At 44.5% G+C, this 14787-nt stretch overlaps 2 protein-coding genes across 3 annotated transcripts in view; one reads left to right on the plus strand and one right to left on the minus strand.

The window, feature by feature from the left end:
- Positions 1-9430, plus strand: part of ripor2 (RHO family interacting cell polarization regulator 2) — a 30516-nt gene extending 21086 nt beyond the window's left edge. For both annotated transcript variants that reach the window (XM_028963217.1, XM_028963218.1), the window contains exons 7-22: positions 1489-1638; positions 1844-1907; positions 2040-2083; positions 2206-2331; positions 2410-2558; positions 2777-2906; positions 4317-4940; positions 5033-5205; positions 5684-5849; positions 5937-6069; positions 6945-7106; positions 7197-7370; positions 7656-7858; positions 7986-8069; positions 8154-8244; positions 8505-9430. In XM_028963217.1, the coding sequence (XP_028819050.1) occupies positions 1489-1638; positions 1844-1907; positions 2040-2083; positions 2206-2331; positions 2410-2558; positions 2777-2906; positions 4317-4940; positions 5033-5205; positions 5684-5849; positions 5937-6069; positions 6945-7106; positions 7197-7370; positions 7656-7858; positions 7986-8069; positions 8154-8244; positions 8505-8605 (2574 nt within the window). In that variant the 3' untranslated portion in view covers positions 8606-9430. The remainder of the gene's footprint in view (positions 1-1488; positions 1639-1843; positions 1908-2039; positions 2084-2205; positions 2332-2409; positions 2559-2776; positions 2907-4316; positions 4941-5032; positions 5206-5683; positions 5850-5936; positions 6070-6944; positions 7107-7196; positions 7371-7655; positions 7859-7985; positions 8070-8153; positions 8245-8504) is intronic.
- A 1629-nt stretch (positions 9431-11059) lies between these two features.
- Positions 11060-14409, minus strand: gmnn (geminin DNA replication inhibitor). Its single transcript, XM_028963221.1, has 7 exons — positions 14324-14409; positions 13834-13905; positions 13202-13303; positions 12973-13120; positions 12806-12888; positions 11613-11723; positions 11060-11514 (listed from the first exon to the last, which is right to left on the minus strand). Exons 2-7 carry the CDS (start codon positions 13885-13887, stop codon positions 11302-11304), a joined length of 711 nt encoding a protein of 236 aa, XP_028819054.1. The 5' UTR covers positions 13888-13905; positions 14324-14409; the 3' UTR covers positions 11060-11301.
- Between the last annotated feature and the right edge of the window lie 378 nt (positions 14410-14787).

Raw genomic sequence — 14787 nt, forward strand, 5'->3', positions numbered from 1 at the left:
GTCACCAGGAGGTCGTCACCAGCTGGTTTTACCCCCCCCCCCCCCCCCCCTCTCACCGCACTGGTCTGAACACAGCTGCTTGTCTCCGTGCACGCGTGGGTGTGGGCCGCGCCCCTCAAGATCTGAAATGCTCTCAAGGGGAGGGCTTTTGGGTGTGTGTGAATACATATCAATGTAAATATGGATATATTAAGTGTGTGTAATTCTTATGGTTGTGCGTGTGTGTGCGCAAATTGGATATGGTGCTGTGTGTAATGTAAAATCAGATAAAACTCAAAATTGGTTGAAGTGGGAAAAGATTCTCTGGTCGGAGTGATTTATTTATAATGCAGTACCCTAGTCCCTCATAAAGCTATACAAATAATTGTGTGTGTGTGTGTGTGTTTGGACAGCCTCAGCTGTTCCTTCTCCCTCAGCGCAGGGTGTGTGCAAACCCGACGGATATTGCTGAAGTGTGTTACTGCTCCGTTACTCTAACACTCCGCCAGCTGACTCGTTTATTTCCTGGAACGCCGGCCCCGCCCTGCCCCCCTCTCACTGTTTTTATCATGAAATCTTTTTATTCTCTCATTGGCCCGCCACACCTGACCCCTGTGTTGATTCCCGAGGGAGAGGGGCGTGGAGTCGAGATTTCGCCGTTCTTGGCCGGCCCGGTTCGAACAGAGGCGAAGGCAGGCCCGACTGTGGATGAGGGGATTAGAGCGAACCGGCCTCAAATAACCAGCCGACCGCAACCCACAATCCAGTCGGCGTGTGTGTGTGTGTGTAAACCCAAAAAAAAAGCCTGGCACCGAGCCACCTACACCACACATTCACAGCGTGAAGCACGGAAGCCCTGCCCCGAACACCCCAAACACATGGGTGGGGATTTACAATCACGTGCATCATTATTTAGCAGAAAGGCACAAACGTATGTCTAGAGCAATTTGCTTGAAGGTTTGGACCTTTTTGCATGTTTTTTTTAGTGATGATTGTTTATGATGGCCCTTCCGCAGGACATGAGAGTCACTGGTGGTTGGGTGTAAGTTCTGTGATATTTCACCAGCACTGTCATGATGCCAAAATGAGGGAGGACTTTTTTTTTTTTTTTAGTGGAGCAGCAGAACAAAGACGGCGCTCCGATACTTACTTTTGGACCAGATTTTCATGGTTGGAAGTGGGCATGGTCCTGAGATGTCTGTAGCAGACATTAACTTTTTGCAATATTTCCTGATCCTCTTAGTGAGTGTAGTAAAAGCTGTGCACTCTTTTTGGGGAGACTGTGGTAAAGACTGAAAGCCTCTTCTGCTCATCAGCCTGACGACCCTGCTAATCGGTGGATAAGTCGTTCTGGATAAGGGCGTCTGATAAATGCTGTAAATGTAAATGTAAACCAACTGCCGAATTGTAGTCTTTGGACATAAATTATTATTATCATACATGAGATTCTGATTGATATCATGTGAGTGAGTGTTTGCGTATTTAACCATAAGTGTGCGTTGTACACAGGTGGACGAGCTCTTCGAAGCTTTCTGCATCCAGAGACGTCTGAGGGACGGGGCCAGTAAGATGAAGCAGGCCTTCACCGCATCTCCCTCCACCAAGGGCACCAAAGAGAGCCTGGCTGAGGTTAACCGTCGTTACAAAGAGTACACTGAGGTAAACACATACACCCCAGATACACATACTATACTCAAAAAGAAACTGAAAAGGAACGCAGCTTGTGTGCATCAACGTGTCAGTTTAGGCCTCGTTTAGAAGCGATTGCTGCTAAAACTGCATGCAAATTTGTGTGGTTCGTTGTGTTTTGTTGCTTCCGGAAAGAAAGTCCTAGTTGAGAACTTTTGTCAATGTCCTCCTTCAGAACATGAGCACTTTCGAAGCGGAGCTGGAGAACCTTTTGGGGGAGTTCCACATCAAAATGAAAGGTGAAACACTACAGATCCTGTTTAGGCGCTTCCAGGGTTGCCAGACTGTGCAGTTGCCAGATCCGGCTTCTCCTGGATTTTTGGGGAAGTATTTGCTGCGTGGTGCATCTGTGTGGTTTCTCTTATTCTCAGGTTTGGCTGGGTTTGCTCGCCTCTGTCCAGGAGATCAGTACGAGGTGAGTGGTCTCCCTCGACCGTCTTATCTAAAACTGCCTGGAGAATAAGGTTTCTCCTTGCAACAATATTATCCCAAGTGCAGAGCTGGTGAGAAACATAGACCGTTCTCTTCGTTTCCCAGATCTTCATGCGCTACGGCCGCCAGCGCTGGAAGCTAAAGGGGAAGATCGAGGGCAACTCCAGGCAGAGCTGGGACGGGGAGGAGATGATCTTCATGCCACTCATTGCTGACCTCATTTCCATCAAGGTGGGCATTAGAAAGCAACTCTATTTTGTCTACTGTACGAATCGAGAAAACTCATGACCCTCCGTCGCATCGTCACAGGTAACGGAGCTGAAGGGCCTGGCCACCCACGTCCTGGTGGGCAGCGTGATATGCGAGACCAAGGACCTGTTCACCGCCATGCCGCAGGTGGTTGCTGTGGACGTGAATGACCTGGGCACCATCAAACTCAACCTAGAAGTGACCTGGATGTAAGTGCTTTTCTCCCGCAGTTGGAAGTTTTTTTATGCAGTGGTGCTGCCACCTGCTGGTGACAAAAGGAAATAAACGTTCAGGGGCTTTTCCTGCGCATCCTGCACCATGCAAATACCAAAACTATTATTAACATAACACCTCGGGCAGGGTGCAAGTTAGAGTAATGTGAAGTGTTTGGATGATGTGGTCATTGTCATTTTGACCTTCTCTGCAGTCCGTTCGATGTGGAGGAGCTGGCGCTGTGTTCCGGCAGCACCGGCAAAGGCTCTGCACTGCAGAGGCGAGTGTCCATCTACAGCCAGGGGACACCAGAGACGCCCACCTTCCAGGATGCATCATTCTTTGTGAGTTGCCTTTTGCCAGCATTAACCGTAAATTAAAAATACTCATTTAAAAAAAAAATTTGTCTGGGGAGCTGTGCTGTACATTTTTTCACCCATTAATTTTAACCCGTATCCTACAAAATCTAACCCAGACACAAGTGTCCTGTGTGTGTTAAATTGTGCGTCTGTTACCTTACCGCCACCCTGGTGTCATCCCTCTTCCCATCGCCTGGCTGTGTGTGTGTGTGTGTGTGCGCGCTGGCTGCAGTGGTGGCAGCCCCGTATGAGGGACTCGCAGAGCCTGTCTTTTTTGCACACGCTCAGAGACGCGCTGCTGGAGAAACTGAGGCGGAGTCGTTCCCTGGGCGACCTGTCCTCCCTGCGCGCCTGTCCTAAAGCCAGCCTGGAGGTCTATGTGAGTGTGGTTGCTGTGTGTTTCTTTGAGTGTGTGTGTGCGCCTGTGGGTGTCATTTCTTCCCATCATCTTGCTCTTTGACCCTTGATTTTCAGTCCAACCCTGCTTTCCCATGGAAGTAATATTTACTATTGCATGAAAACAATTCATTTGTTTTAGTAATTTTATTGTAAAAGCAGTGATGTGTTCTATATTCTTTTACGATTATGCACGATCTCCAGGGTTTCACTTTTTTGGGTGATTTTTTGCAGATTTTCTCAAAATTGGCCATGAATTTGCCAATTTTTTCCTTGGTAAACACGATACAAAGTCTACATAGGCCTAGTAAGACACTAAATGAATTAGAGAAGAATAAAATTGACAGGCAGATACACATATCACGTGAATCACATTCCTTGCGACCTCACTCCCAAACCCACCTCCTCCTAAATCTGATTTACATTTACAGCATTTATGAGACGCCCTTATCGAGAGTGACTTGCAATCAGTAGTTACAGGGACAGTCTCCCCCTGGAGCAACTTAGGGTTAAGTGTCTTGCTCAGGGACACAATGGTATTAAGTGGGATTTGAACCTGGGTCTTCTGGTTCATAGGCGAGTGTGTTACCCACTAGGCTACTACCACCCACTGATTTACTGTTATTGATTAAAACAGCGCAAAGGTGACAGCAGTGTTGTCGTGCAAGGGAAACACTGCCTCCAGTAGGTGTGGTAGAACAGTTGTGACTTTAAATGCAGGGGTTTTGGGTCAATTTTGTGAAAAAATGCTTTGCAACTGCTTTGCAAATATTCGCTAAAATGCTGATTTTGCGGGATTTGACGCAATCGCAAAATCACGAAAAACTGGAGGGACTGATCATGGCACGTAATTATGTATCTCAGATTATTACAAAATATTACTTCCATCATCTGAAAAGTAGTTTTAGTTATAGAGGCAGCATGTGGTTTGAATCGCTGTATCCTCAGTGTGATGAGTTGAATTTTTAAGCCATGATTGTGTCTTTAATACATTTGCAGTCCACCCTGCCAGACGATGTGTTTGAGAACGGAGGGTGTGGCGTCGCAGAGTGTAAGCGCCTGTCCTTCACGTTCTCCGACACCAGTCCCGCCCCTAGCCAATCCAACCCAGAGATCACGGTCACGCCCCCAGAAACCGACCCAGCACCTCAGGTCCCAGACGACAACTCTGAGGAAGAGGAGCAGCCGGATGAGGAAGACGGGGCGGACGCTGAGGCGGAGAGCAGCAGTCTGAACGTCAGCGAGCCGGACTCCGAGTGCAATCAGCCAGAGTCCCTGAGGAGCGCTTTGTCCTTAGAGTCTCTGCTCCCAGCCATGAGGCCTGATGACGTGGTGTTCCTGGAGCACGGCGCAGCTGACGAGGCCTCGGGCCTGACCCCCGTGGAGCTGGACACCGAGGAGGGCAGCCTGACCCGGCAGCTGGTGAGGAGGCTGACCTCGTCCGACATGCTGCCCGAATTGGGCGCGCTGAGCTGGGCCGGGGAGGGCAGCCGGGCCTTCCTGGAGAGCAGCCTGGAGAAGGCCATCCAGGCGCTGCTGCTCCAGCTGGAGGGCCTGGAGCAGAGATGCGGAGAGCTCCAGGATCTGGAACAGGAAGTGATGCGTCTCGAGGACCTGCTGAAGGTGTGCTGCCGAAATAAGGCAAAATAAGGGAATGGGCAGTGTTCTGATGTGCTGTGATCTGAGGTGTAACGTGAGCAAAAACTCTCACGCAGTGCCGAGTTCCCGCCCACCGCAGCCGATCGTCCAGTCTCAGCCTCACGGTGGAGAGCGCCCTGGAGAGCTTCGACTTCCTGAACACCTCCGACTTTGATGATGACGACACGGGGGACGACGGAGGCGCCCTGCCACGCTCTGTGTTCATCGATATGGAGGCCGATAGGATTGGGTGAGTGTGGTGGATTCTGGGCTATTAAGACCTGTCCAGGACTAAAGCATCGATGTTGATGTTTTCTACAGTTTTGAACTAGAATAAAGTGCCGCCTCAGGTTGTACGTTTGTGGTGTCTGTGTGCCTAAAATCATCCATCTAGGCTGCTCTCTCTCCCCCGTCTGTCTCTACCTGTTTGTCTTGGTTTTTCAATGCAGCTACATCAGTTGTACAAGTCAGCAAGTCGTTCTCCCTGTTTGCGGATTTGGGGGCAAATATTTATTTATTTAGCAAATAACTCTCCGCAATGGAACATGGTCAGACATCTTACTAAGCACCTAAAGATGTGTGACCCCTTCCCAGCGGCATGTGCAGCTGAACCCATTTCATGATCCAATTATTGATTTATTTATCTATTTATTTTTGCGCTTGTTTCACTTCATTCTTGTTCTTTTCTGAATCAGTTCTGCTGACTGTATTGCTCTCTCTGTTCACAGACCAGGGCAGCACCCAGAGGCCAGGGGCCACCTGAGTGAGGCCTTGACCGAGGACACCGGGGTTGGGAACAGCGTGGCGGGCAGCCCCCTGCCCCTCACCACTGGCAACGAGAACCTGGATGTGGCCATCGTCATCCACTTGCAATACTGCAACCACCTTGTCCAGGTGCCGTGTCAAAATCCAGAGAGCCTGGGATGGGTGGTGGCTGCCAGTTCTCGTTACGATCAATGGTTTCTCTGTGCACGTTTACAGTTGCTGTCCAGCGGGGGGAGCCCTTGGCAGCGCCGGGCTCATCTGCACAAACTGTGGGCTCAGACGCGACTGTTGGAGGAGCTGGGCGAGATCAGCACAGACAGACTAGGTAGCATCTCCTCTGCCGCTGATGGTGAGTCTATCGTCAAAGGTCCAGATGTTTGTGAATTCTGCAAAGCACAGTGCTGCATTCTTAGGTCAAAGGTGACCTCCCGATTTACATAAGTAGATCAAACAAGCAAGAAGCGCAGATATACAGTACCTAAACACACACATATAGGGTGGTTTGGACATGTAGGATTTTTTTTCTCCCTTAATTATGACATCCTTCATTTAAAAAACACATTTATTTATTATTTCTTGATTATCTGAAATATTTAAATGTGGGGTAAAATCAAGAGAGGGGGCAAACACTTTCACACCACATATACACCACATTATTTATCAGACACCCTTATCCAGAGCGACTTACAATCAGTAGTTACAGGGACAGTCCCCCTGGAGACACTTAGCGTTAAGTGTCTTGCTCAGGGACACAATGGTAGTACGTGGGATTTGAACCTGAGACTTCTGGTTCATAGGCGAGTGTGTTACCCACTAGGCTACTACCACCCTATATATTATACACACACATGTAAATATATGTTGATAGATTTTTCATTTTAACCCAAAATTATCCCTAAGTTTCAATTAAAATCTGAAAGAGTTCTATAGTTCTACCTGCAGGATGCAATTTCAAATTCAAATGTATGTGACAAATAAAATTTGAATTTGAAATTGCATCCTGGAGGTAGAACTATAGAACACTTTCAGATTTTTAACTGAAACTTAGGGATAATTTGGGGTTAAAATGAAAAATCTATCAACATATATTTACATGTGTGTGTGTGTATATATATATATATATATATATATATATATATATATATATATGTATGTATGTATGTATGTGATTTCTTTCCATATTTGTCTTAATGACACCACCCTATGTCGGTCATGTGGTTGCAGTGTTGCCAGGTCTGGTGGAGAAACCCGCCCTTATGTCTCTGTGGTCAGAGTGCAGTGGCTCTGGTGGCCTCTTCCACACCACGCTGGACCGCGTGCTGAAGCACATGCAGCACAGTTTCGGCCCCGCCCTGCGGGAGCAGCACCCGTGCACCGCCGACGCAGGTGGGCTTCCCAGCATGCGTTTCTTCAATTACTTTCTACTGTTTGACTGCAGCGTCTGATTGGCAGTACTGCGTGTGTGTGTGTGTCCAGTGATTAGGCTCGTGGTGAGCGAGATGGTGGACCGGAGTGAGCTGGCCTCCTCCCCCTGCCCGTCCCCCGCAGCTCTGGCCCAGGACGTCCTCACCGTCTTCCAGTTCCACAGCTACGCTGCTGAGCACAGAGTCACCGACATGGAGGACCATCTGCTGCAAGCGGCCGCAGAAGGTGAAGACGTGTCCGTGAAGCCCGGAGCGGCAGGGCGAACCCCGCTGTCTGTTCTTTTGCGATCGTGCCCACAAGTTATTTATACTTGGAATATTTGGTAGAGGTTTGCATGACTTTTCCTTTTTAAAAGAAAGAATGGGGAGAATTCTGAGGTTTACATCTATTACACCATTTCTAAAGCAGCAATTGCAGATTTTTTTTATGTATATGTAGCTGAAAGGACGAGAAACCCAACTTGAACTTTTAATGAACATGAAATATTTAAAACATTTTCTGGCTACACAGTGACGCTGGCGGAGACCCTGGCCTCCTGCGACGTGGAGCGGTCGCTGCTGGAGCTGGAGGAGGCATCCGCAGCCGGCCTGAGGCCCCGAACCCAGACCCTGAAGGCCCTGGCAGCCCTGCTGATCTCCGGCCACCCCGAGCTGAGCAAGGCGGCGTCGGCCTTCCTGTCTGGCTCTGCGTCTCTAGCTCACTTCAGGACGAAGGTCAGAATCTCGCTTATCTGCAAGAAGCAATGCAGTCGTGTCGTTATTAAATCTTAGGTCATATATATGTTTCTAAGCGTGTGTGTGTGTGTGTGTGTGTGTGTGTGTGTGTGTGTGTGTTATGCAGGCGATTGATTGCTACACCCAGGCCTTATCAGAGGCAGGAGTACAGACTCAGAGGGCGGCCTGCATGGCTCTAAGCTGTCTGCAGGTCAGTGACGAGGAACTTTTACCACCCGGCATGTAGCCAAACGATGATTATGATGAGATTATGATTCAGTTCTGTCTGTCCCAGGCGGTCGAGAGTACTGGAGCAGTGGTCTCGCTCTGTGACTCAGCGGACGAGGAGCTCCGCAACGTTGCCATAGAAACACTGCTCACCCTCGGTGAGTGAGGCGCCGACGGCAGCCACAAACATGCTTTCACGGTTCCCGTAACTTGTTCAATTTTATTCTATTATATAGAAAAAGGTATATGAGTGAACCTACATAATATGAATATGGTGTAAAATGAATATGGTGCTTTTTATGTTGACGATGACTGGATCTCATGATATCCTCATGAGTATCTTCTTTTATTTGGTTTAGGGGGTATTTTATGGGTAGGTGACTGATGTTGATTCTGTGCGTTTTACCTCTTTTCCCAGGTGAGGAGGGAAGGCTGGCATATGAGCAGCTGGACACCATGCCCAAGGAGATCATCCGACTGGGGACACGGAGGGGCAACGCTGTCACCACCGCCTTCTGAGAACGGGGCGTTCCTACACTGTCCCGAGATATGAGCCGTGAAAACACACACACACACACACACACACACACACACACACTATTACACACACCATGAAAGGGCTTCAGGTTTAGCCCTGGTTCGTGTCACGGCTGCTGCCTAGTACTGGTACTGGTACTGTGAAGCCATGTCCATCTGCAGAAACATCGCAGATTTCTCTGTGCAATTACAGTCAGTCCTTTTTTCCATTCTTTAATATCATTAAGTTATCCTTCTCTTAATAATAATTAGTGTACTCCTTTATAATAACTGTTAATTAAACTTTTCTGGAATGTGTTGTCTACGTGTTAAAAATTGCACTGCAGGGGATAAGTGTATAAATAATAACAATAATAACAGTAATAATAATAATAATATAACACATTGTACGCAGTGTGGAAATTGTTTTTTTTTTTTTTTTTTTTTTTATTCCTCCCCCGCCCCCTCCCTTCCCTGGACTTTATCTCACCAGTATGTGCCGCTGAGTTTCAGGGATTTTAAAGGGAACTGGGCAATGCTACTTAGCCAGAGAGTTGGGGTTCCACTGATTTCACTGGTCTGGGATCAGTGACCCAATGGGACCACGGACTGGGAATTTTTGTACTATAAGGCCATAAGCGGGATTTCAGGTGCACTTTCCCCCATCGACAGGAAGATCTGGAGAGTTTACTGTGAACTGTGATCCGTCTTGCTTCTGTGCCTATTGCTACTGTGCTACTGAGTCAGGGCCTTCAAACCGTGACGTTTATTTTTGTTTTTTTATTTATTTTATACATATTGAACACAATGCTAATTATATTCTAATTTTTTTTTTTTTTTTTTTTTTTTTTTTTTTTTAAAGCAAAGACTATATATTTGACCTGTAAATGTGTTTGTGTATTTACTTTACTCAATAATTGATTTGTCTTTTTATATATATAAATATATATCTATAAATAAACGCCCTTCTGGTTTGCAATAGTGTTCTTGGTAACTTTAAGTATTTTTATGATGTAAATAAATTGTCTAAGCAAATCAGGCTTTTAAAGTATTTTCATGCTTATTCCAGTTTCTCACATGGTAAGAAATCCACCTTGTCTTTTAAATGAAATATTATGGAGTGTGGTAACCATTTTCTTCATTGTTTTATTTTCCCCCCTTTTTTTTTTTTTTTTTTAAATTACATAGCTATTCAAAGATTCTAAACCAAAGGATGTCATCTCAATCGGGGGAAAAATAGAGCACATGTAAAAAAAAAAAAATTATCCATAACCAGGCAAGACATACCTTAGAAGCACAGCTGAAAAATAATTTTTCATTTGTTTAGAAAACCATGGTCTGCACATGGTTTAAAAAGCCATAATAATAATGAAAAAACAAGTATTTACAGCTATAGTTTTTTTTCTGTGAAATTATATTTCATTTGGTTTGTTAATGTCTTAAGTTCAAGCTAAAAATTATGAGGCCTTTAACATCTCCTCCTTAGAAATAAATGCAATGTTGTCTTTGTTGCCTATGACTACGGATTGACAGTATTTCAGTGTTTAGAGCTGCATTACAGGAAACCTCTGGTGTTTTAAGGGAACTGCTTTCTTTCTACATGAAGTAGCCAGTGTTACAATTTTATTTTATTTACCGTTTATTCTGTACCTGGTATCAGGACAATATTTTCTTTAACATGAACTCACTGGTGTATTTTTCTTTGAAGACCTTGATTAGCTTGTACCGATCGTTATCCTAATTTCCACTGTTGGGTTTACAGTATTTAATTTTTTTTGTTTAATGAAAGTGGCAATAAAGTTTATTTTTGCATTATTGTACATGCATGGTACTGAGTGTATTTTGTCAGGCATCAGGTTACTAATGCAAGGCAATGGGTTTGTGAGGAACCATGTGCATTATTCAGTAAAATTCAAGCCCAGTAAAACATGTATATATAAAAACCACAGCTACATAAAATGTTAAAACTAAACTGTACGCTCACTTATACGTGTTGCATCACTTGATCAGACTGGCAGACTGATGAAAGATATTCATTAAAAATGAACTACTAAAATGATATAGATCTGAATAAATGAAATTACTGTTCTTTACATAATTGGATGTGCTGACACCAAATTGATCAGCTTATGGAGGTCCATATTTGGAGTCACATTCAAAATGAAAGTGAATCAAATTTTTTTCCCCCATCCACAAAAAAAACAAAAAAAAAAAACAAAAAAAAAAAAAACAAAGACTCAGTACCATGTGCCTCTATGACATCCTTACAAGTGTAACTTGACTGTGCTGAAGTGATGCCTATATTTGAGCAGTGTGTACATAAAAGGATTTGATTTCAAGCAGGAGTCAGCCAAAGTTCAAAATATTTTGAAGGTCTATAATACTTAAACAGATCCACATTTCAGTTTGGGGGTAACGTCAGTGAAGGTTTCAAACCATAGTTCTTAAAATAATAAATATGGTAAAAGGCTGTTTATTTTGTGCGCATCACAACTTCACAAGAGATTAAAGCAAAAACACTCTCCAAATTAAATAAAAGTCTGTTGAACACAAATTGCACTTGGCTGGCTTCATTAAACAAAGCTCAAATATATTTTATGGCATTTGGGTGAAAGAGGAGCTTTCTGGCTCCAGTCCACTGAAAAACACTTAAGCAGCAAAACTGACCAGTTTAGCTATTACACACAAAAAAAAAAGCCTTATGGAGCCTCATTAATGGACTGGCTGTCTTCTTCAGAGTCACTGGAATCATATGGCGAATCGGAATGTTGCTCTTCTGCTTCCTCATGAGATTCTTCAGTGTAAGAGTTTTCTACATCTTCCTTCTCTTCAGTATATTGTTCCACTCCCTCATCGTCGAAAGCAAAAGCCTTTAGGTCATCCAAGCTATCCGGGCTCTTTCCAGTTAACCTCTGCAAGTAATAGCAATATTTCAATTTAGTAAAAATATTAAATCCATTAAAATTCAGTTCGCTAAAACAATGCACAAGCCTTCTATAGATGTGCTCACCTCAATCATGTCTGCCATGTGCTGGATGTGCTGAGCAAGCTCCTGCAGCTCCTCGTTCTCACTTTTCAGCTGGACAATCTCCTCATCTTTCGCCTCAATGGCTTTGTGCAACTGCAACGGTCACAAGAAAAAAGTAAGCAAGGGGAGAAAGAGAAATGGAGGAGGAAGGAAAAAAAAAAAAAAAAAAAAAAAAAAAAAAAAAAAAAACTGCTGTAATACAGCAACAGATCATGATATTTAAATGGTGATTGTATCCATTCAGGGACAAATATAAAGAGTCCAATTTTTATTTCTGAGTTATGTTGTTTCAGCTGAATTAACAGGAATGTGATCCACATCGATTGTACAGAGCATCTTGCAAATCAGCTCCGTTTTTAGTAGAATATTGCAATATGTACAATATCCCAGCATCTCATGATAATCAGTGACGTGTATCATGAGATCCTTGCAAATATGCACCCCTAGACTACACAGTCCACAACTTAGCCACACACACTGCTTTAAAAAAAAAAAAAAAAAAAAAAAAAGGTCAACTTAGGAAGGAGCACCGATTGACTTCCACAGGCTGTTGTGCAAATTGAATAGGAAACAGGTGGAAACTACAGGCAACTAGCAAGAAATCCCCAATAAATGCGTAGTTCTACTGGCGGCGACCACAGACATCTTCTCAGTTCCTATGCTTTCTGGTTGAAGTTTTGGTCACTTTTGGATGCTGGTGGTGCTTTCACTATAGTGGTAGTGGCTCAGGTAGTGAAGCTCATCCAGGATGGCACATCAATGCGAGCTGTGGCAGGAAGGTTTGTGGAGTTGATCATTATGTAAAGCCCATAATATATTTCCTCAAACCTCTTTCTTTCTACATTAAGAGGCTAGTGTTATTTTTCTTAGTCTGTTCCTTCTGTAAGGTCATTGCTTTATTACATCTTTAAGCCTGTACTATATTATAAAATTAAAGTAGCAAAACTAACCAGGGCAGTGGTGGCCTAGTGGCTAATAAATGAACCTGTAATCTGAAGGTTGTAGGTTCCAATCCTGAACTGCAAAGGTGGCACTGAGGTCCCCTTGATCAAGGTACCATCCCCACACACTGCACCGCGGGTGCCTTTCATGGCTGTCCACTGCTCACCATGGGTAATTTTGTTTAATAGATCACAATGACAATCACTTCCACATTATTTTTGAGTCAAACTCACAGTCTCATTTTCCTGGAGCACACTCGCAAGAGCCTTCCTCCTCTCCTCAGCAACCTCCTTCCAGTAGGAATCTGCTGGCCGTTCTGAAAGCATGACCGTTTCAGCAGATTAAAAAAAAAAATAATTATTATAATAAAAATTAACTCAAAATGAGAGACCACACACACCTTGGACCATAAGTTCATAAGCCTCTTGTGTGACTCCTTCTGGGAGGTTATCACCCGGTGGCTTGACTGCCACTTCGGCCTTCAGTCTTTTGGAACCCTTGACCTGCTCGGCGTTCCACAGCTTCCTTTTAGGAACAGACTTGCCACTCTTGGGGGGGGTAAATAAATAAATAAAAATTTGCAGCTCCGTTTTCCAGAACACATCCATAGATTTTATTTTCAGAATTACCTCAACTAATCTTCCGAGGTTCTTGTTGACCACTGAGGGCTGAAGGGCTTGCAGGGTTCTTCTCACAGTTCCGGAGCCTGCGCTCGGGGCCTGAAAGAAGCTCTGCTGACGCACAAGTGGGGGCACTACTTAATACTCCATTTTAAAAACAGTGACTACATGGCTCAAACCTTTTGCCTCTCCCACCCCTCCCTTTTAATTCTCCCATTACACTTTAGTTACACACTCATTGTGAGCCAGGACCTGGAGTAAAATGTCAACGTGTGGGAAAGTAGCCGATCTCAGATTTCCCACGGCAAGTGATTGGCCTGCACGTGTTACGCTGCCACGACATTCTTTAACAGCACAATTACCGTGGGAACCTGTGGCAGAAGAGCTCGTTACGGACAAGTGGGACTAACTGTTAATGTTTGTCCACACAGTACAACAGGACAAGGGTCAGGGGTGAATTTAACAGAGTTGACTGCAGTCACATGGTCTACGAGACCAGGGACTGATGGTTAGAGCACAATCTGGTGAAAATAATTGCAGTGTTAAACTGTACCGGAGACACAAGGAGACGTGGTGCAAAGTGTTACGTGTTACTAAACATCTGATCAGGTTAGAAGCGGCCTCGTAACAGGGTTACATACCTTAATGTTTTCAGAGCCTCTCTCTCCTTGCTTAAACTTTGTGATGGAGCTCATTTTTTCAGGAGGAATTCACTGCAAAGGGTGGGAAAATTTACAATAATAAATAAGCGAACTTTAAGAGAAAAGCGGTTTTGGAAAGGCTCAAACAGTGAATGGAAAAAACTAGTAAAAATCAAAATTACTACGACGTGCCCAGAGAAGGTATAAACTACAAAACATGATATCACTACGGAATGTCTTCTGCACTTCAAATCCTGCTGGAGAAAAATAAATAAATAAAGAACATCATGGCTTTTCTCTCAAATGAGAAGGGAAAAAAAAGCTAGCAAAATAGCTAACCGCTACACCCAGTCGAGCACTCGAAAAACGACACATAAACAACCCAATAAGGCTGACAGGCACCGGAACCGGACCTGAACGCGGGTTAAGAAGCCACATTGTAACTGTGAAAGCGTTAAAAAAAAATGGGATCAAAAACCCCAAAACTTACCGCCACTCACGTCACCACAACAAACCGCGGCTACTGCGTGTACGACGACGACGCCGCGCTCGCGCCACAAGCTTAAGTACTCCCGGGTCACGTGGAGTACGCGCGCGTGCGCATTTGAACACACACACACACACACACACACACACACACACATACAAGCATCCTGCATTTTCTGTTTTCAAAAATGCTGAAAATCTCTGATGCTGTAATAAAGGACATGATTGGTTAGTTTGTTGACTCTTGCATTTGGCCCAAAACTATGGCCTCTAGTGTATGTAAATAAGAATTTAATAAAAATGTGTGCTGACGTGTGTGTGTGTGTGTTTGTAGATTGTTTGGGAGAATGGCTGTACAGTTAGGGTAATGATGACGGCACTTTTATAGGATGGAGAGAACATTTACATTACATTACATTTACATTTACGGCATTTGGCAGACACCCTTATCCAGAGCGACTTACAACG

This window comes from Denticeps clupeoides, chromosome 20, assembly GCF_900700375.1.
Source record: "Denticeps clupeoides chromosome 20, fDenClu1.1, whole genome shotgun sequence".
NCBI classification, from domain to species: Eukaryota; Metazoa; Chordata; class Actinopteri; order Clupeiformes; family Denticipitidae; genus Denticeps; species Denticeps clupeoides.